Source organism: Thalia democratica, chromosome 6 (genome assembly GCF_965202585.1).
Source record: "Thalia democratica chromosome 6, ktThaDemo2.hap1.1, whole genome shotgun sequence".
In the NCBI taxonomy this organism is placed as follows: domain Eukaryota; kingdom Metazoa; phylum Chordata; class Thaliacea; order Salpida; family Salpidae; genus Thalia; species Thalia democratica.
The window spans coordinates 34362330-34383987 of NC_139170.1; the positions used below are offsets into that span (position 1 = coordinate 34362330).

The following is a 21658-nucleotide window of genomic DNA, read 5'->3' on the forward strand; positions in this document are numbered from 1 at the left end:
GTACATTTTAACTTCGTGACTTTATTAATTTATTCTGTCTTCAAAAACTCACGAGTCTACATAATCATGAACTTACCAAGAACAAATCATGTTATAACTTTGATAAATTATTACTTTTATGACATGACTTTAAAAACCCAACTAAATTTTTTTAGTATTGAATCTATTTTTTAGTCTTTTTTAAATTTTCTGTCATAAATAGAAAAGAAAATTTTATATAATTAAAACAAAAAACCTTTCAAAACAACATTTACTTAATAATTATTCACATCTATATATAAACACATAACTTTATTTGGCTTGTCTTAACTGTGTTTGATTATAGATAATTATTCCTAACAATATTTCTGCAGAATTTTATTAGTTACATTTTGTAATCACTGAAATATATTTAAAATGAATACATTTTTGTCATAAAAGTATTCGAGAAAGTAAAATCGTCAATAAGCCAGGAAGACTGCAGCTTTTGTTTTTTTTATTTTTGTTCTTCCTCAAAAGCCGGGTTATCCTGCTCTACCTGACCAGTTTCTCCTATAATACTTGCTTCTTCTGTTTGATTACTTTCTTCTGCACCTGTTTCCTTGCTTGTTTCAACTTCTTGTTCGGGACTTTCCTGTTTTACATCATCTTCACTTTTCGGTTTCACTTGTTCCTCCACAACTTTTATCTTGTTCTCTTTCACCTTCAATTTCTTCACCTTGGTGACGGTCTTCGTCTTTTCCTTTATGACGTCATCATCATCAACCACTGACGTCATGTCGGTTTCGAACGACTGCACCGTGTTTGCGCCGAAACTGACTTTTTTGGCCGTTTTCGTTTTGCACGTGATGAAGCTTCGGAACTTTTCGTCGTTTGCAAGATAGACAATAACGTTGACCAAACTAAATATGTATACTGTTTACACTTTACAGTAATGTTTATTTATAAGTCTTTAAGTTTAACTGTTACTCTATTAACTTATTTAGAGCATGAATGTTATCTATGCATTTTATTATTACTGCTTTATTTTACTTAAAGTATTTTGAAATATGTCTTTAAAGAACTATAAGAAAAAAAAAGCATGTACAACTACACTTTAAATAAACAATAACCAAGTAAACAGTAAAAAAATAGATTTTATACGTTGTTGAGCAGTTACCAAACTTTTAAAATGTATAAAAATAGTTTCTTTAATGCTAAAGTGAAACATTAATTATTTGTTTGTGTTTTATTTTCAAATAAATAGACTAAAATTTTAAATACAACTTGTATAAAAATGTCAACTGCTTTAAAAAATTGTTAGGTGCATTTTTACAATGTTAATCTTTGCGAGAGTTTTTGAAATAATGCGTATAGACAACTTTATAGTGAAACAAGAAACCAGGATTTTAACACATACTCAACTTATAGTTTATAAAAACTGTTGTTTGGCATTTACTAAAACATGTTCAAACCTTCTTGAAAAGAAAATGTAGAATGTAATTGGTAGGGACACTTCGTCAGTGCGACAATTTTGTCGTTTAAACCACGCATCATACGCTACTCTTATGAAGAATGGTACTGTAAAAAGTTGTACTTTGTTACTGATTTTTGTTTAACCTTGTAAAAAAATAACAAGATTTAGACATTTTTTATAGTGTTTATATTAAATATTAGGAACGAAAATATTTCAAAAATAAACAATACAAAAAAAAAGCTCTAGTACATTTTGATTTTTTGTACAAAAAAAAATGTTTTTACAATGCTAGCTTTGAAAGTTTTGTTATCTATCAACTCCGTTCATCAGGTATAACTGACAGAAACATTAAAAAACCTTTATCAAGTTTAATTTTGTTGTTATAAGTATGAAACATCTATTCTTACAAGTTGTGATAGTAAACCCAAGAACTTTCACAGCAATACTGATAGTTGCTTTCTGTTCTTTCTTGTTGATAGTTTCTACTTGCGATGTGAGCTTTCGTGATTTGTTCAGTTGTATTTTCACAAATACCAACAATGCAACACATGACACTAACTGAATATTTTAAAATAATGCATAATTATCTTTAAACTGCTTGAAAATACTAAGAACTTCTACCAAATATTAAAAGTGTATTAGATACTTTAAAACGTTAATAAAACACAATTTAAGTGTAACCGTCTTAGTAAAAAATTAAAGAAACTGTAAATCTCACAGCGTCTTAGATGCTGTTTAACGACGTAAAGCTAACAAGTAAAGTTAATCAATATAACTATTTTTGAAGGTTTTTTTTACTTTTTCATATTACAATACTTACAACATTGAAACTGTTGTAAGTACTTTATACAAAAAAAATGAGTATATACACAAAAAACATAATCACAAATTTTTATAGTTAAACCTACTTTTTTATTTGATAAAAATAATTTTACTTTACTTTGGTTTTGAAAACTGTTTAAAACTTTAACTAATATTCTCACCGAAACAATGTAAGGAATGACTACAATGAACAACGAGAAGAATATTGCTGGATAGTTCATCCCTTCCAACTTTCCAGTGTGACCTCCGGGCTTGTTCTTTATATTTATCCACGTGATAAACAGATCTGGCGTGTAGTTGAACTCAAAATCGTTTGGAAACCAAACTAGAAAATTATAGTTTAGCTTCAATACCGAGTAAGGTCATTTTTTAATTAGCGTTTAGAAGGTATAAACTTAATTTGCCTTTTAATTATTTTCTAAAACATTTTTGAAGTTAAATGAACTAATAAGTTTTAATTTCTCACTTATAAAATAAAGCAAAATATAGTTTAGTTATCATAAAACCTGTGTAGATACTTAATAAAAACTGCAACACAAAGATACAACACATAAGTATTTAAATTTTACTACTAGTGCAAAGAAACATATTTTAATTAATTTAATGAATAAAGATGTTGAGTAAAAACAAATTAGGTTTTTACAAACTAAGATATTAACAAAAAAATTTAAGATGGAAAATATAGATGAGTTTGAAACACAGTTGTAATTTAAAAAAACTTTATTAACAGATAAAAATGTATGGATTAAATTTGAAAAGAATTAACTTTGAAGATTTTTTTTTATTTAACCTCATTATTTACTAAATTAAGCATAGTTAAAACTAAAGTTCACATGTCATATAAAACATTTAAAGTCTATTTATGTAAATTTATATTTAACGACGGTTCAATTTTGAAATTATGCAGCATTGAAAATCAACAAAAGTATAAAAACAATGCATCTTATACATTCAGTCTACCGAAGGCTTGTGGTCTGATGATCGATTTGGTATGATCAACCCTTATGTTAAACTCGAGCATGTCTCACCGCATACGAAAATCCAGGCCTCGGCTCTGTAGACTTTCGCCAGTGTTTTCGTTGATCTTATACATTCACACACAAATTTTTAAGCTATTAAATTATATAATTGTAAATGATTATGTTAATATAAGCCAAGTCTTTAGTTTTAAAGCAAAAACTACAAAACATCAAAACATTTTTCAAACTTGGTATGGTGCTGCTCACGATGGCCAGCAACCAAACGGTGATCAGAATCACGTGGGTTTTCCCCTCCGACAAGCGTTTCCATGGAAACACGATGTCAAGCAACCTGACTACCGCGATGGCTGCCAACTGGTAGAAGTTGGACTGGAATATGATGAGGAAGGTAATCCTCTTAATGGAGTTGGAGAGCGAACCTTTCTCCTTGTTCATAGGGATTGTTGTTTGAAACATTGTGGAGTTCCAGGAGTTCACGACGTTCGGCAGGAAAAACAGGAACACGAAAAGTCCTAAGAAAATAGAAAGTTGAGAAGAGTTTGTTTTTTTATGTTGAAGAAACTAGATACTGTGACTTAATAAATTTCACAAGCTTATAGAGATTATGATAAAGATCCAATTGTCTCTTTCCGTTTATAATATTTTATCTTATTCAAAACATATTTGTTTTTATTTATTATCTTTTTGTTTTATTTATTGCATCACTGTGGTTTTTAATTTATTATTATCTTTTTATTTTTGTTCTCTATGCACAATTACGCATAGCCGATCCCGGCTGATAGCAGGCCTTGTATTTTATTTTTTACTATATCTAAATATATTTTTTTGTTTTAGCTATTTTTTAAGTATTTCTTTTATTTCAGCGAAATTCAAAACAGTAAACCAGACTCTAACAAAAATAAAAATTTTGTTCAACACGTAGAGTTTAAAATAATATACTATACGTGTTTAAAATCTAAAAATTATAATAGTCAACTAAAAAAGAATTAATTTCTAAAAATTCCAATTCAATAAGTAAAAATGTTTTTTATGTATTGAGAAAGAATAAATGTGTTTAAGTTAATTTTTGTTTTGTTTTAAACTATTTAAATTATTTTAATTTACAAACAAATTTAAAAGTTATTTTTTTATTTTTAACAAACCAGTTAGAATATCAGTGAAAGCAAGTGAGGCCTTGCAGGACAAATAAGTTGAAGATTTTTCTTTTTCTTTCCAACAATAGCTTAAAACACACAAATTTCCAATAATTATCAGCGCTCCAAGAATTAGCACACATGACAAAAACATAGAAAATTTCCATTCGCTGTTTTAAAAGTCAGATTTTTCGTATAACTAAAATAAAAACTTAAGGTAAATATGAAAGTTTTTTTTTATATATATTTTAAACATAACATACATGCTTTATCTTAGTTAGGTTATTTTAAGTTTAATTATTTTCAAAATCTTTAGTATTGAATTAAAAAAAAAAAGAAAATAAACGCTTTAAAATTATATAAAATATTTATAAGTACACGGACCTGCACGTCTTGCAATTTTTAATCTTTACACCCCTACAATCCCCCCATGCGGACCATTTGCAGAATGGAAGAGCCCTGCACATTACGTAAGGTACTATCGTACCGTTGTCCCTTTTGCTGAAAAGGTGGAAAATTTTAAAAAAAGTTTGAACTTGAATTAAATTGCTTTGTTGCAAGCTTACAAAAAACTTTTACTTTTATAACATCTAACTTTAATTTTTTTTAATGAAAGCTTTAATGTGCTTAAAAATATTTCATTTCCAGTTTTAATTAATACTTGCAGTACAAAAAATACAGTGCTCATTTTTTAATCATATAAAGCAATACTTCTTTTATAAATAAAATCATCTTAAAAAACTGAATCATATAAATAGTTTAGTTTTTGTGTTATTGAAGGTGAAAATTGACTTTAATTAAGACATTGAAATTTTCTAACACTAACGTTTAAAAAATTAAGTTTACTTTTAAAAACACTGTTTATAAAAAAGATTAAAATTAAAGAAACTAGTTTTTGTACCACGTTTCTTTTAAACTTAAAATTAGAACTTACTATATGTACAAATACGCTGGTAAAACTATATGTGGCTTTTTAGCCGAATTTGTGCTGTTTTTAGGTACAACTGTTGATTTAGTAGTGTTTTTAGATAGTTTTGTCGACACTACGGCAGTTGTTGCGTTCTTCACCTTAGGAACTTTTGTCGTCTTTTCATCTTTTTTCTTCGGCACAGTCGCACTTTTTGTAGTCACTTCCGGCTTCTTGGTTGTGCTCTTTGGGATGACGGGAATGAATCTTCCCTGATCGCTCGCATCCCGCGCTATCATGTCAGACAAGTAGGACTTTTTTGTTTCTTCTAGGTTTTCAGCATCACCTTTAAATATAACTTTCAAATTTACTGCCTGTTTTCCCATTGATGTCGTGCTTTTGAACGTAGTTCTTGGTTTTACAATAGTTGCTTTGTCTGAATTTTCAGCGTTTTTAGCAAGTGATGATGCGAACTTGTTGCGTTTAACATTATGTGACTTGGTTGGGTTATTTGCGACAATAAACGGTTTTGGTGTCGACTTTTTTTCTACTTTTGGAGCTATGTCGTTTGATACTTTTGACTTTGCAGTCGCTACATCTTTTTTACCGGTGTGTTCTGGCTTCTTAGTTGTGCTCATTTCAACCACAGGAACGACTCTTCTCAGATCGCTCACATCCCGCGCCATCATGTCTGATATGTAGCTGAAAATGGCCTTTTTCGTTTTTTCCACATCTTGAGCATCTTCACCTGATAAAACTTTCAATTTTCTCCCCTGCTTTGCTATTGAGATCGTGCTTTTAGAAGTTGGTTTCACAGTAAAGTTTTTACCGATTTTTGTAGGCTTCGTGTTGAATTGAACACTTTCTGGTTTTTTCCTTAAAGTATTACGACAAAATATAAACATTAAAAACTCTTTTTTTTTAGATTTAAATTTGTATTGTAAAGATATATGTTAAATTTTTTGAAATAAAAACTTTTATAATAATTTAAAATTTAATTTAGCCTGTTAAAATATTACTTTTTCTGGTCAATTTAAACTTTATTTTATAATAACATAAATCGAGTTTATAAAGATTTTAAACTTATTGTTGTAATGCCACTCTTGATATAAAAAAATGTGTAAACCTTCCATGATTTATAGTTGATGCATTTGTAGAAGCTTGAGATCTTTTTAACAAACAAAAACTAAAAACACATAAACAAACAAAGTAAGCTAGTTTCATTTAACTTTTTATAAAAAATATGTACAGGCTGTTTTCATAATTTTATAAAAAAGCTTTGATAAACTTTTTGTTTAGACTAAAAAGTATAACATAAACAATTTGAGAGAATATTTCTCTTATTTTTCCGAAAACGCCCACATAAAGATAAGTTTTTTGTTTATACTTTAAATAAACTATTTCATTTACTTATATTAGTACGAAAAAACATTATTTGTGTTAGAGTTTAATCTATAAACAGTATTTACTATGTATAACAAACTCTTAAAACACACTAGAACATTTTAATTATATTAATATACATGCATATTTAGCATGTTTAACCGTTTTTTATTATAAAAAATAATCTGCAGTTTTTATTTTTATATGTAAAAATATTTATACAAAAAGTTTTGTAAACTCTATAATTTTACTAAGTAAAAGTTAAGGTATTTATGAGTTGCTATATATTAAAGGCACTAACATTTAAGTTTTAAAATTATGTATATAATTTTATAATAATAATACATTAACAGACTCATTCATAAATGAAACTATTGATAAGTTGTTGACAAAACTTTAAACTTACCTTGTGCAGAAATGTAAAAACAATTTCATTATTATTCCTATTAAAAACTATTTTTCTAATAAATAGAATTTAGTTAGTTTTTTTTTACTGTTTTAAGTAAAATCATTACTTTAAACTTCGTGAGAACGTAGCTCCTCGCCAAACAAGACATCGGCCCGCGAGATTATTTTTAGCGAAAAATATTTAACGCGGTATAAGTAAGTTATGAATTCTTATAACAAAAATTCACAATTATTTATTTTTTCTTGAGAGTAAGCTGATGTCTTTTTGTAACTTATAATTACTTGGTTGCTTTCGATTTAATTTGTTTTTTTACTAAAGCATTTTTTTCAAAAGTACTGCCTGGGAGGATTTTTTTTCTCTTTATGAAGTCGTAAAGAACTTTTTTTAATAAAAATTGCCAGCTTCTCATCAAAAGTTGTTAACGCCTTACGTCTGTTTTTTCTTTTAGCTTGCAATATAGATAAATAAACTAATTAATTGAGTTTTTAAATTAAAGCTCTTCGGTAGATTTGGAAGTAAAATGTATTTTTACTTGTTGTTTGTGATATGATATTGTTACTATAAAGAAAAAGTTAATGTAGATAAATAGAGTGTTAATAGCAAACAATTATTTGATAATCATTTGACAATAGTTCTGTCTTTTGTTTAAAATAAAAAATAAATTATCCACTCTTTTTTTTTAGTTTCTAAACTTTTGCACTTATTAAAATCCACAGTATTTGTATATATAATTGATTTGTTTGATTAAAAATTTATGGTATAATAGTTAATAAGGTTTGCTGTACTGATCTTTATGTAACTTTTTTTTAATTTATTGTTTAGATTGTTGAGAATTAAGTCACCTCGAAAAATTTTCTCATCCTTTAAATTAAAAAAATCATGTGTATTTATTTTATTGAAACCGAAAAATTAAAACATTTTTATCTTAGCTATACTTCTCACTGGCTAAAAAAATATCTTAAGGACACGCATAATGAAAATTTAGCTATTGATAGATGCGTAAGCTTTTGAAAAAGTAAATTATTTAAATAAAAGTATCCTAAATTAAAATAGTATTTGGATGAAAAATTTATTTCAACTATTTAAAAATGCATAAAATATAACTTTAGTTTTTTATAGATTATAGTTATTGTAAGTAGATAAAGTTAAACATAAGTTTTTTGAGGAATTTTTTCAATGTATGCATAGTTTAATTATAGTACTACATTTTTTTGACACAGTTCTTTAACTAGCGTTTTAATAGATTCTAAATCGTCAGTCAAAAATTAAAAACTTTAGATTTATCTATAAATTTATAAAATTTAGTATAAATTAAAAACTATCAGATAAACATTAAGTACTACTTAATTAAACTTCAAGTCTCCTGTAGTAAGCTTACAAATATCTTAACTTAAATACTTAAAAAAATGACAATTTAAACAAACAAGTCTTTCAAAAGTTACAGGTGAAGCCATACTAATTACTTTGGCAGCATTCAGCTGAGGCCACCAAGCACCTGGGAATATCTCCAGTAATTTTCGTCCAACACTGCTATTTGCCGTCTTCAAACAAGGGTTATCTGGTTGTGCAATTTTCGTTGGTAGCAAACACTCAAAAAGTTTAATGGCCTTAGCAGGGTGTGCCCTTCCAAAACAGGATTTCTCAAACTAATTTTTATAATCACCGCCTTATAGGCAACAATTTTATTAATAATCGCATTCTTTATTTTAAGTATCCATTTATATCATAACTTATTATTAGCTAAACCCACCCCTAATAAGACGATGTTTTCCACTTTTGAAAACCCATTTCTGGATGATGTTTTAAGTGTTAAGCTGAACCAAAAAGAAAACGTCTGAAAAACAATGAAGAAAGTTTTACACTTTTTGCTTTTTTTACTGTCAATTTTTCTGGAAAGCTACAAGCACACAAACACTTTCTCCATAATATTATGAAGTTTTTATGTATCTTATAAGAAAAAACTTTTTTTTCTGCCAAGAATTTCTATTCTAACCTAGCTAAAGTATAAGGTTAGAATAGCGCTTAAATATTTGGTCCTAGGACCTGGTGTACGAAAAAACCTTTCGGTTATCGAGTCATACACCAGGATACAGTTTAATGTCATGTCCAAGACAACACAGTAAACAATAAAGTAGTTTTTTGTAATAGTAAACGTATTAAATTTTATGCCCTAGCATAATATCTATTAGCAGAAGCATAACTTTATACCGTGCATAATTAAGGCTGCGGATATCAATTATCCTAAAGATTTCTATTTGCTAGATGGCCTTGATGATTCAGAATATGTTTTCCGACTGGATGTTTACGATTGAAGTTGTATTTAACTCAAACTGCTCTGTAGTCTATGGCATCCCAAGAGTAAATTTTCTTCAGTCATATAAAGCTAACACTTATAAGTAAAGTCTAATAAATCGATTATTATTGGAGTTTATTGTGCGAAGATGGACTCGGGAATTAGGACCTGAGCCGCCTAAACAATACACACGAAAAAAGAAACAAACAAATTACGTTTAACAAAAATTAAAAAAACTAAACATAACATAGTAAAAAAAATTATAAACAAGTAGTCCTGTATGATCAAATATAACTTCGTATGCACATAAAACAAAACAAATTTTCTTATATAAACCTATGTATTGACTATAAAAGATAAAATTAAATATAACTATTTATAATCTGTGGGGGGAAGGCGTGGGGAAGAAAAGTTATTCTTAGTGATACTAATACTTTAAAATAAGTAAATAAAAATTACTTTAAACCATCAGTGTAATGAATTTTTAATCGATAATCACTGTATTTTACTGGTATTTAAATAAAGAAACTTTAGTATATTTTAGGTAAAAATTAGTGATCGTCTGCATTTACAAATTAGAACCAGAACAGCGTTTTTAATCGAGATACGCATAATTTAAAACTCTAAAACTGTTATTGATAAATTACACTTCAAGCTTTTTTTTTTTTTTTTGTTTTGCTTTTTATGTTGTTTATTCTGAAGTTAAATAAAGATAAATTTACATTTAACGCTTTTTTTCAATCACGTTCTTTTAAACATAGTGTTGGTTTACGGATAAAATCTGGGCCGAATTCATTAGGAAATTATAAAATTTTGTACTAATCAAATGAATTGAAAAGAATGCTAGAACAAACATGTGATCGGAGTAAACTTTCTTGTTACTTTAATGGTTATAACTTTTGTGCTTAGACAATATAAAAACTCATTTTTAAAATAATTTCGAAAAAGTAAATTAGCCTGCGAAAATCAGTGTCTAATAGTTGTGACTAGTTGTGCAGCATCTGGCGAGACGAAGCAGTGATTTAGGTATTAAAGAAATAAGTCACAATTTCACAGGTAAAAAAAATATATTGGTTAAAAAAAGAAGCAATACTACTAGGGATTAATCGATAGGCTTCTACTGATCCGATTTAAAAAATATATGCCGATATATATTGCTATAAAAAAACCACTCAAAAAGTTTAGTCTAAGGACCGGTTGTACGAAAAAACCTTTCGGTTATCTTGTGGTACACCACATGCTTTCAACAGTTTTATACGAGCTAAGAAGTTGAAATTATTTAAAATCTAAACTTTTAAATCTTAAGATATAAAAAATCCAATAAAATTAATAAAAGAAAGAAAAGTTTAACAAAAACTAGCTAACTTATGTATTTAAAAAAGAAATTTTTATTCATAATGTACTAAAAAACTTATAAAAATCTAATAAGATAAAAATTAAAATACTGTCTCAGCCTAGAATTCATAAGAATAAAATAGAAGTAAATGACAGTTCTATATATAAAAGATTTAACCAAAACTTAATTTATAAAAAGAGATAAACAATACTAAAAGCAGACATGAAAATACCTGAAAAGTAAGTCACCGCGTTTTAAATAAGATAAGATTTGTAAAAGTTAATTTACTTTTACGTTGAATTTTATGCTAAAAAAGTTTTAGTTTTCAACTTATACGTTGAAAAGTAAAATCGATAGAAGTTCATATTTGAACAACAAAAAACAATATGAAAGTTTTATTACTTTATAAAGAAGTGAATTTGACCTTTAACTTGATTTAACTTTTATAAATAATACTATAAAAGTAAGTACTGTAACATTTATACACTACGCACTTAATAAAAAAAAATAACAAAAAACAAAAAAAAGCAATAACAATGAATAATAATAACAACAACAAAAAAAACTATTTCGATTTTTATTTTATATAAAGATATATTTCGAAAGTTTTTTTTTATTAACACTTTTAACTTCTACAGCAATTATAAAAAAAAATCATAATGTTTGTAAACTTATAAAAAAAACCTCGGCGAAAGTCTACAGAGCTTAAGCCTGGACCTTTGTATGCTGTGAGCCAAGCTCAAGTTAACACAAATGTTTGGTCAAGCTTTCGGTAGACTGAGATCTGGGTTTCGTTCTTATTGAAATTGGTCAGCCAGCCGAAAAACTTTTCAAACCTTAAAAAACCACTACTTACAAAATTACCTCATACTGTTCGTTTTTTGCTTGAAGATTTGTTTGTATCTTTACAAGGAGCTTTAATTTATAATTTAAATATTTTAATATGGATGGCTTGTTATAAAAAAAAATATGTTTGTTCTACTCTAATAGTTGAGTTCGGCTGGCAGATGTTTTGTGAAAAGTGAATGTTGTGTTTTTCTCATAAAAGTTTTAAAATGAAAATTTGTTATACCTTGATTATTTTTGAATCATTTTACACACTTATATTGTAACAAAGTAATCATAAAATAATCAAGAGATTAATAAAAGACAAAAGCAATTAGTAACAGCTAAAATTTAAAAAAGTCCAATCACGTTATAATTGATCTACAGTAAACTAAACGTAAAAAAAAAACCTTATAAAATTTTACGAAAATAAAGAAAAAGTATAGTCAAAATCTTTTTGCTTACATAAAACAGGTTTCCTTAACAAAATACAAATGGCTTCTAATTTAATCAAATCGAAAACATTACTACAAAACTTAATAATTTTAAATCTATCTATACTATAACTGTTTGCACAAGTTGGATTATTAACTAGATGTTCTGAAATAGATGAACGTTTAGATGTGTTTAAAACCTTTACCGGTATGTCATCTTTCTTATCTGACAGGCAAAAATTCTCTACACATTTTGGTATGTGTTCTTTTATTCTCTTCCTTAGATGTCTGGTTGTTAATCCAATATAACTTGCTGTACAACAGCAACTGTTCTGGTAGATTACCATACTTCTAATTGATTAAATTAGAAGACATTTGTATATTGTTAAGGAAACCTGTTTCAGTAAGCAAAAAGATTTTGACTATACTTTTTCTTTATTTTTGTAACATTTTATAAGGATTGTTTTTATTTACGTTTAGTTTTACTGTATATCAATATAACGTAATTGGACTTTTTTTAATTTTAACTGTTACTAATTGCTTTTGTCTTTTATTCATCTCTTGATTATTTTATGACTACTTGGTTAGTATATAAGTGTGTAAAATGTTGTTATTTGTTAGCATTGTACTCTACTGAAGATAATTGCTTGAAATATATTTAGTGTTTTTGTAATTGTGTGTCTTGTGTAAATTATTGATTAAATTTTAATAACATTGATTTGTCTGAATAGCTTTTTCAAAGCATTCAGTTTTTACATTCACATTTTATATTTATTTTTTTATCATAAAATATTTTAAAATTGTCACTAATTACGGAGGTAAACAATAAAAATTATACAGGGTAATCAAATTTATTAAAAAATATTTAAATAGAAACGAATGTTATTAGATATAAAGTCAATTAGTCTAAAGAAACATTTGAATAAAGCAACATAATACATTAAAAATAGTTTAAACTTTTTTTTTAAATACTGATATATCACATAACATTTAAATCTACTAATTATAAAAGCTCAAGATTTGAACGAAAAGTAAAAATAAAGTTTATAGTTAAGTTATTATTAAACATATTTAAATTTAAAATTTTGCTAGCTACCGAGCTAAAGACCTGCTATTAAATGTGCAACAAACGAAGTTCAATTTACAACAAGCTTTAAAATAACTAGAAACTTTCTAAAAAAAGTTAAACGAGCATATCAAAAACATACTTTTATTAAAACATTTTTAACCTTAAGATAATAAAATTTTCAGAAACAATTTTGAAATTTTAATCAGAATAACTTCTTTTTCTTTTCCTCTTCTTCTCCCGCTTCCTCCTTTTCTCTTCTTCGTACGAATCTTCATCTTCACTCGACGAAGACTCCTCCGAAGATGACTTTCTCCTCTTCCTCTTCTTCCTTCGCCTCTCCTCCTCGCTACTCGAACTATCCGAAGATGAAGATGACTTCCTCCTTCTTCGCTTCTTCCTCTTCTTTTTAATTTCTTCTTCTTCGCTGTCACTGCTAGATGTTGATCTCTTTCTTGTCCTCTTCTTCTTCTTGCCTTTGCTCTTCTTGCTGCTCCCATGTTTCTTCTTTTTCTTCTTGGACCTTATAATGAATTAAGTGTTAATATCTTTTGTGTATTATTTTTTTAAATGTTATTTTTATTTTGTTGTATACATTTGATTTATACGAGTAAAACCAACTTACTTGTTTTTTAACTTTTTAACTAACTATTCTCTAGTTTTTTGTAAAGTTGAAGCTACCAGCAATGAGAATGAGCTTTCAATTTGCAAAAGATGCAGTTTGATCAACTACATGCTTTAGTTTAAAATAAACAAAACATTTATTTGACAAAAAAAGTTTTAAGTCATTTTTCATACTTTTTAAGTCATTTTTTATATTACTTTAAGTTAAGATCTATTATCTAAAACTTTAAGTAAAGTAATTAAGCAAACTGATTTAAGCATTAAAATTTAAAACAATAAACTTGAAATAATTTAAACTATCAACTACAACGAACTATATACAAAACAAACTTTTTCTTAACAACAATTTCTTCACTTTCAGAGTCGCTTTCCTCGCTTGATGTGCTGGAAACGTCCAATACAACATCTCTGCTGCCACCCGACGTTAAGAAGTTTCTGCATTGGTATGTCAGGTGACCGGCTGAAATTTTGAGTATATTTAGAAACAAATAAAATAAACAAGAAAGCTATCGACCCTAATAAATTCCTGCACTGATATGTGAGGTGAACGGCTGGTGAAAAACATCGATTAAAATATCTTTTGTGTAGTATAACAAGTATGGTTCCAGATAAAAAATTCAGCAAAAGATTAGCTCATTAGTGCTTAAAATATATAGTTCAGCATAATTATTACAATATCATCATCTTTAAAATTTTTTTAAACTACTATTTAGAACTTTAAAAAATTAAACAACATTGAGGGTATATTTACATATGTAATAGGTTTATATAGTTTTTAGTGTTATTCTTCTTTTCAACAAAACTAACAGTTGTTTTTTATAGTTGTTAGAAATTTAAAGTAATCTATGAGATATAAAATCAAAAAGGCTATAGTATAGCTCATGAATAACTGTCAAGTGAAATATAAACCAAACTATCTTTTACAAAGCTTTCATCAATTAATTTGACATTTTCAATGCACTAACGGCTGTTAAAAACACATTCTGCCCTTATTAGCCGTTATTGCATTGAGATGTCAAATAAATTGATGAAAGCTTTGTAAAAGATAGTTTGGTTTATTTATGAGTTACATTATAGCCTTTCAGATTTTATATTTAAAACTGTACAACTGTCTGAAATAGTAGTAAATTGGCTTTTGTTCTGACCCCGGATACAACTGGATAGTTTGACAGATTCCTTACAGAACGCAAAAATTATATACTTAATCCTCCTCCTACAGTTTTTTTAAGCAATTGTTCTTTAACTATTTTATTCTAAACTTCATAAGTTAATAAACACCTTCAATAAAATGTTTTTATTGTAACTATTTTTTAATAGACAATAAATTTTTTTTTACTCATTTGAAAAAATAAAATAAAAAGTTTTATATACAAGTTGTTATGAATATTGCAAGGAAAACTTATATTAATTAATTAATTAGTTAATCTACTAAAAATCGTAGGAGGAGACAGACTTATAGTATTTTTTATCCTAGAAAATTAGACATCAAACATTTATGGGCATAGGGTGTCCAACATTTTTTTTACTGAAAATAACATTGGATCTTATATAAAGGCTTAAAGTACAAACTACAAGCCAGTTTTCATAGAACTAAAAAATCTTATTTAACTTTTGAGATATTGTAGTTTTTATAAAAAAATTCCGATACAAAAGTATGGACTGCAAACTTTTCAAGGTCAATTCTCTCAGAAATTAAAAAAAAATCACTAAAAATATTTCTCCTTCATTTTTTGAGCTAGAGACCTCAAACTTTCAGGAAACATTCCTTTTATAGTTTCAAAGACTTTGAATGTTGGAATTTTAAAAATATTAAAAAATAAAGATTTAAGATAAAAAACAAAAAAAAAATAGGTAGTTTTTTTTAATAAAAATTTTATTTTTCAAAATAGAAAAAATTTCTGCATTCTATCTTTTTTAATTTTAATAATACACTTTCTGTGAAAATTTGAATAAGATTGCTTAAAAAATAAAAGAGGAGATAGATTTTTAGTGAAATAGTCTTTTTTGCGTTTTTAGTTTGCACCTTTCATTAGAAACCTATTGCGATCACCGACTTTGATCGCTCATATCTCAAAAACTACTTTTAATTTTTCCAAGCAGCTAAAAATGTCTGATAGCTCAGATAAAACTTTATAAAATAAGATCAACTTGTAAAAATCAAGCCCTTAATACATTTGTATTTGATACTTCTTACAAAAATGACTATTTCTCGGCAGTTAATTCAATTTTTTCTACTTCTAAAAGAAAATTTATAGATTTAAGCTTTCAAACAAGATGTAATTGATTTTTGTAAAATTAAGTACACTCCTTATATGGCCTTAAGAATTCAAAAGGTTTTTATGAATTGTGCAAACTAAAAAGGCAAAAACTATACTTCACTGAAACAAGTATATGTTTTAAAATTGTATTTTTTTCTTAAAATTATAAGGCTGTCACTTTCAGCTTCATAAGTTTACAGTACTTTTGTGTTAATACTATTCAAAACTTAATAATTTTTTCAAGTAAATGGATTACCACTTCTTGAAGCAGAAAATCTAGGCTGAGTAACCAAACTAGATTAGACTAAGTGATCGAAAACTGGCCTGAGTCAGCCAGAGTTTATTAGAAATTAAAATTATGATTGTAACTATGTGATTAGAAACTGTCTACAAAAATTGAAGTAAGCATGTGCACATTTTCAAAAATATACACCAAAACCAAAATAACAACTTACTTTAAAATCTTTTTAAAAAAGTATATAATTTAACATATTGAAAAAATAACATTAATTAGTATAAAACAAGAAGCAATAAGTTTGTAGCACTATCTTTTGTTAAATATACTATTTATAGCTATATTTATTCATTTTAGCACTTATTTAAAATAGAAATATTGCATTAAACAGGGTTTTAATCTTTTCAGCAAAATAAAACTAGCATGAAAGACTAAAAGTTAGCCTTAGCCTGCATGAGTTTTTTGAAAATACTTATTTTACTACTATAATGTTTTTTTTTATTTTTTAGTCTTAAAAGAGTTTTTTTTATCAATAAAAGTTAAAAATACATATTTTCTCATAAATAATTATGAACTTACAATTCAGGGTTACCAAAGATTTTTGAGAAATTTCTTTCAGGGTTTTAAAAGTATAATTTTTTGGGTCTATTTTTAGTTTAAACTTAAGTTTAAATTTTAAAAAACTGCCTTGATTAGTATAATCAAATTGTAAAGAAACTTTAAAGCAACTTTAGATGTGTTTTTTAATAAAAAGTAATAATGAAACAAAAAAAATTATGACAGATTTTTGGTGTGAAATAAAGTTAACATACAAAAACTGTTTAAAATTCCAGGTTTTTAAGGTTTATTAGTGATTTTTGTTTAAAATCCAGTTCTTTTTTCAAAATTTCTCAAATTCCAGATACTTTAAGCCGAAGTTGTCAAATTCCAGGTTTTTTCAGGATTCCAGGTTTTTTAGCAACCCTGACACTCGGAAAAGATCAAAAACCTTACAGATTTGCAATTAAAATATTAAACGCTTTTAAAAAGTATTCAGAAAATCGGAAGTAAGCATGTATATATAAACAGTAATAATCAGTTTTAAAATATCTACATTTTCTTATAGTTTTTAATAGTTTACTTTTTTTAGTTATAGCTTTGTTTTTTGCACTACTCATATAAAAATACATATTCTAGTTACTTAGATAAAGTTTTTAATAGTTTACTTTTTTTAGTTATAGCTTTGTTTTTTGCACTACTCATATAAAAATACATACTCTAGTTACTTAGGTAAAGTTTTTATTTATTTATTTAAACAACTTTTAGAACAAATTTAAAAATATTTATATATAATTTGTTTAAGATTATGAGATCAGCTATGATTCAAATTTTAAATTTTGGAGAATTGAGTTTATTTATATTTATAATACAGTGAGAGTACAAACAAAATTTTATTTATCATCCATAAATTAATGTGATTATTCACTTCTTGTCAGACAGACTACTTTCAAAAACTACTAATTTTTGAAACAAAATCAACCTGAATGTTATACTTTAATCAAAATTTAGAAAACAAAGAGGAATATTAGTTTAATATAAAATAAAACCACTAACGAAATCCACATTTTTTACACCCAATTCTAGTTGATTCTTGTTGATTGGTTAGCCTAGCAAGCAGCTCAGCTGAAAATAATACAAATTTAATAAAAATCAATAAACTTTTAACAAAAAACAAATATTTAATTTGTAGCTTTTGAAACTTCTATAATTTTATTATCTTATATAGAAGAAGCCTATTAATATAAGTAACTAAAGGTAAATGAGTAAATATTATGCAAAAGAAGTTAACTATCGTATTTAATTTAAGGTTAACAAATAAACAAGCAAGTTACTTTTATTGGTATTTTTTTTAATATTTAAACATAAAAAACTATTAAATAATGGTTAGGTAGGTACATTTATACACATATTTAAACTAAATACTCTGTTATAGATAAATATAAGGTACATAGAGCATAAAAATTTAAGTAATTAACAAAAATGACTTACTTAAAATATAAAAATAACAAGTTTTGCAATTACCACTGAAAAACAAATAAAATGTTTGAAACACTCAATTGTTTTTTCAAATTAACATACTACAACCTCCAAACATTGTAGAACTTTTTTTTTCAAAAATTACTCTAGTTTTAAGTTTGGAGGTCGTCACAAATAACAAAGTAAAAAGACTAACTACAAAAATAGCCTGATTCAGTAAAAATTGTGCATTTCTAGTGAAAATATTCCTGTAGACCAGGGTTTCCCAAACTTTTTTTTAATTGCCCCCTTTGAAGAAATTAAAAAGGCTATTGCCCCCTGCAACATGACTACCATTCAAAACACTTAGACTTTTTTTTTCTTTTTTTTTTGCTCTCTTCATTTGCAACTCAAGTAAATCTAGTGTAAGTTCAAAATTACTTATAAAAACACATAAGCCCTTTTTTTTCTTGCTCTTCATCTGCAACTCAAAATATCTAGTAAATTTCAAAATTTTTTTGACCTTTTTTTTCAAAATTTTGTCTGAGATATCTGTTTTTAATACTGAAAACACATTTTTTTAAGTTTGAATTTTCTAGCTCAAAAAAAGTAGGCTTTTAGTGAAACTTTAAATTTCTAAATTAATTATAAAAAAATTCCAGCCCATACGTTTTTATAAGAATCATTTTACAAATTAGACTATATCTCAAAAGTGTGTTAAAATTTTATATTCTATAAAACTTACTTTTACTTCATTGTTTTTACACTGTTAAATTTTTGAGCTTTTTTTTTTCAAGTTAAAAACAAAACAAAATACAAAACCCAACTTTGTACATACATTACTACTAATATATACTTACTATTATTTGCAATTTTAGTTAAAAACTTAGGTGTTGCTTTAAGTGTTAGTAATAGTGTCATTTCATCAATGTGTTATTTATCTTATCATTTTTCTTTTATGGTTTGTAAGTAGAAATGAAACTTAATCAAAATTAAACTGTCATTGAAAGCTGAATTTATACCTAACAAAAGGAAAAATTACTCACCAATATTAGCCATACTTAGTAAATACAAACAGTAAAACTAAAAGAAAACAAAAAGTTTAATTGAATCATTGTTGAAAAAATACTATCATTAAGGGCATAGGGGGGATAAAACACTTCTTTCACAATTTGATCTTATTTTAAATAGTTTTTACTAAGCTAAAGATGCTTTTTACAGATTTTAAAATTCAAAGTCGGAGGCAACAATAGGTTCTTTATGGGAAGTGCAAACTAAAACTGAAAAAAATAGACTATTTCACTAAAAATCTATCTTCACCTACATTTTTTAAATTTTTTTTTTAATTCTTTCCGACAGAAATTTCTATATATATCAAGAAATACTTCCTGAAATTTTGAGGTAGTTATCTCAAATAACGTAGGAGAGGATAGATTTTTAGTGAAATAGTCTATTTTATCCTTTTTAGTTTGTGCCTCCCATAAGTAACCTATTGTTGCCTCCAACTTTGACCGGCTATATCTCAAAAATTATTTTGAATTTTTTAATTCTGTAAAAAGCATCTTGTAGCTTAGAAAAAACTTTACAATATAAAATAAAATTTTGAAAAAAGTGTTTTAACCCCCTATGCCTTTAACATATAAAGAGATTTTTAAGTTTCCAGCTTAAAAGTCATTCAGCAATGTTATATACTATTGTGTAATTTTTGAAAACAAAAAAAAAATGTTGAAAATAAAGTGGAAAATAACTGTTAACTGAATCAAAGTGTATGCACATAAAACTAAGGACAACTTTAATTATTTTTAATATTTCAGAATTTTTTAAGTAGTTTAACTGACAAGTTATAAATTTTTCAAAGGTTTTAGTCAATTAAGGCTATATAAATAAAATTCTTATTGAGAAAGAAACTAACAATCTATAAATTACATATAAAACCAATTTACAAACCTTTTTACAATTTTAAAAATATTGAAGTATTTAGCTGAAATTATGCATAAATTACAAAAAAAAATTAGCCTGATAGGTAGAAACTGTTATTAGATAGCCTGAAAATGTGTAAAAGAAACATTTTAACCTTGAAAAATACTTTTCATATTAAACTAAACTTTTAAACAAAAATTTATTCCATTTAATATTTATTTTGAACTTCATCTTTGGAACTATCTATATTTAAAAAGGAATGCATCATGAAAGGAAGTCTTTCTAGCAACATCATGTAAATTTTTTTATATTAAATAATTTAACTTTTAACTAACCTTCTTTCTGTGATGCCATAAGTTCAAGTTAATATCTCTTGATATGAGTGAAGTTTAAGTTTGTGTATAATCTTTTGAATTTGTAACTAGCCCATAAATTTTAGTTCTACATGAATAAACTATATGAAAAGATTCAACGTTCAAAAAAAACATTTTAAGTGAAGCAGAGAACTTAAGTTTTTAACAAAAATATCTTCTGTTAACTTGTAAGCAACAAAACATACTTTTTTTTTACTTAATAAAAACAGATAACTAAATTCTAATTTAAATTTTAAAATTGGATTTTTTTTCAACTATTTAGACACTTGTATATTTTGTACAATTGTAACATATTTGTTTTTATTCAACTTTTTTTTACCAAGTTAAAACTACTTTCATAAGAAGTTATATTTTAAAACAGACCAAACTTTAGTTTTTTATATTATAACTTATAGACCCTTTAGTAGTTTCATAGTTTGCGTAATATTTTTTTTTGTTTAACAAGTATTCTTTACCCTTAGTTATTTAGAAAAAATTACTGACCACTAAAGTTAGTTTACTGATATAAAATTTTTATTAAAGTTAGAAGAAGTCTGTAAATGTAATATTCGAGAAATGTTACACAAAATAAAAAATATACAAAATTTCTTACTTTTTCTATGGGCTCAGGCACTGACCAAATAAATCTGAACTAAAATAATCACACGATTCGTTTTAGCTGTATCATTTAGCTATTAAATTCTGTAACAAATATATTGTAATAACAATAAACAAAAAGCTGTTTAGTATTTATATTTCGAATCAACAAAAATATCTCAAGATTACCCTTATTTTAGAATTAGTTAAATTTTTTGTTATTTAAGTGTAAATGTATTTGATTTTTAAATTGTTTTGCAATAAAAAAGTTATTAAATTATCTTTTTATTTGTTAATGAAGTATATACATTTAATAATTTAAATACACTTGGATTTTGCAAATTTGTTAGCTGTTAGATGATAAAAATATACAAACAAGAAATTTCAAAAAAATGTTGAAATGTTATCGAGCAGATTTATTGAGCAAAAATTTTAGGTAAAATATTTTGTTTCAACCTTTAACTGTAAGTGTACATTAACAGTAAAAATTTCTCTTCTGTTATTATAACTATTACTGTTTATTCAAAACTACTTTTTTTACCAAAAGATTTAGTTTTTTTTTCTGATTTATTTTTTTAATATCAATTTTTGATAGGTTTTTTAACCTCTTGTTAATTAATTTTAATAAGTGCTAAAACCACAAACGTGTTTAA

The 21658-nt window shown here is 26.0% G+C and overlaps 2 protein-coding genes across 2 annotated transcripts; both read right to left on the bottom strand.

Moving 5' to 3' along the window:
- Positions 1 to 341: 341 nt before the first annotated feature.
- LOC145839011 (uncharacterized) lies at positions 342 to 6410 on the bottom strand. The gene is made up of 9 exons (XM_082946624.1): positions 6404 to 6410; positions 5305 to 6142; positions 4755 to 4871; positions 4380 to 4540; positions 3465 to 3749; positions 2419 to 2582; positions 1843 to 1993; positions 1434 to 1539; positions 342 to 881 (listed from the first exon to the last, which is right to left on the bottom strand). Exons 1-9 carry the CDS (start codon positions 6408 to 6410, stop codon positions 476 to 478), a joined length of 2235 nt encoding a protein of 744 aa, XP_082802750.1. The 3' UTR covers positions 342 to 475.
- A 6641-nt stretch (positions 6411 to 13051) lies between these two features.
- On the bottom strand, positions 13052 to 20467 carry LOC145838612 (uncharacterized). Its single transcript, XM_082946232.1, has 4 exons — positions 20391 to 20467; positions 17734 to 17802; positions 13978 to 14107; positions 13052 to 13546 (listed from the first exon to the last, which is right to left on the bottom strand). Exons 1-4 carry the CDS (start codon positions 20407 to 20409, stop codon positions 13225 to 13227), a joined length of 540 nt encoding a protein of 179 aa, XP_082802358.1. The 5' UTR covers positions 20410 to 20467; the 3' UTR covers positions 13052 to 13224.
- Between the last annotated feature and the right edge of the window lie 1191 nt (positions 20468 to 21658).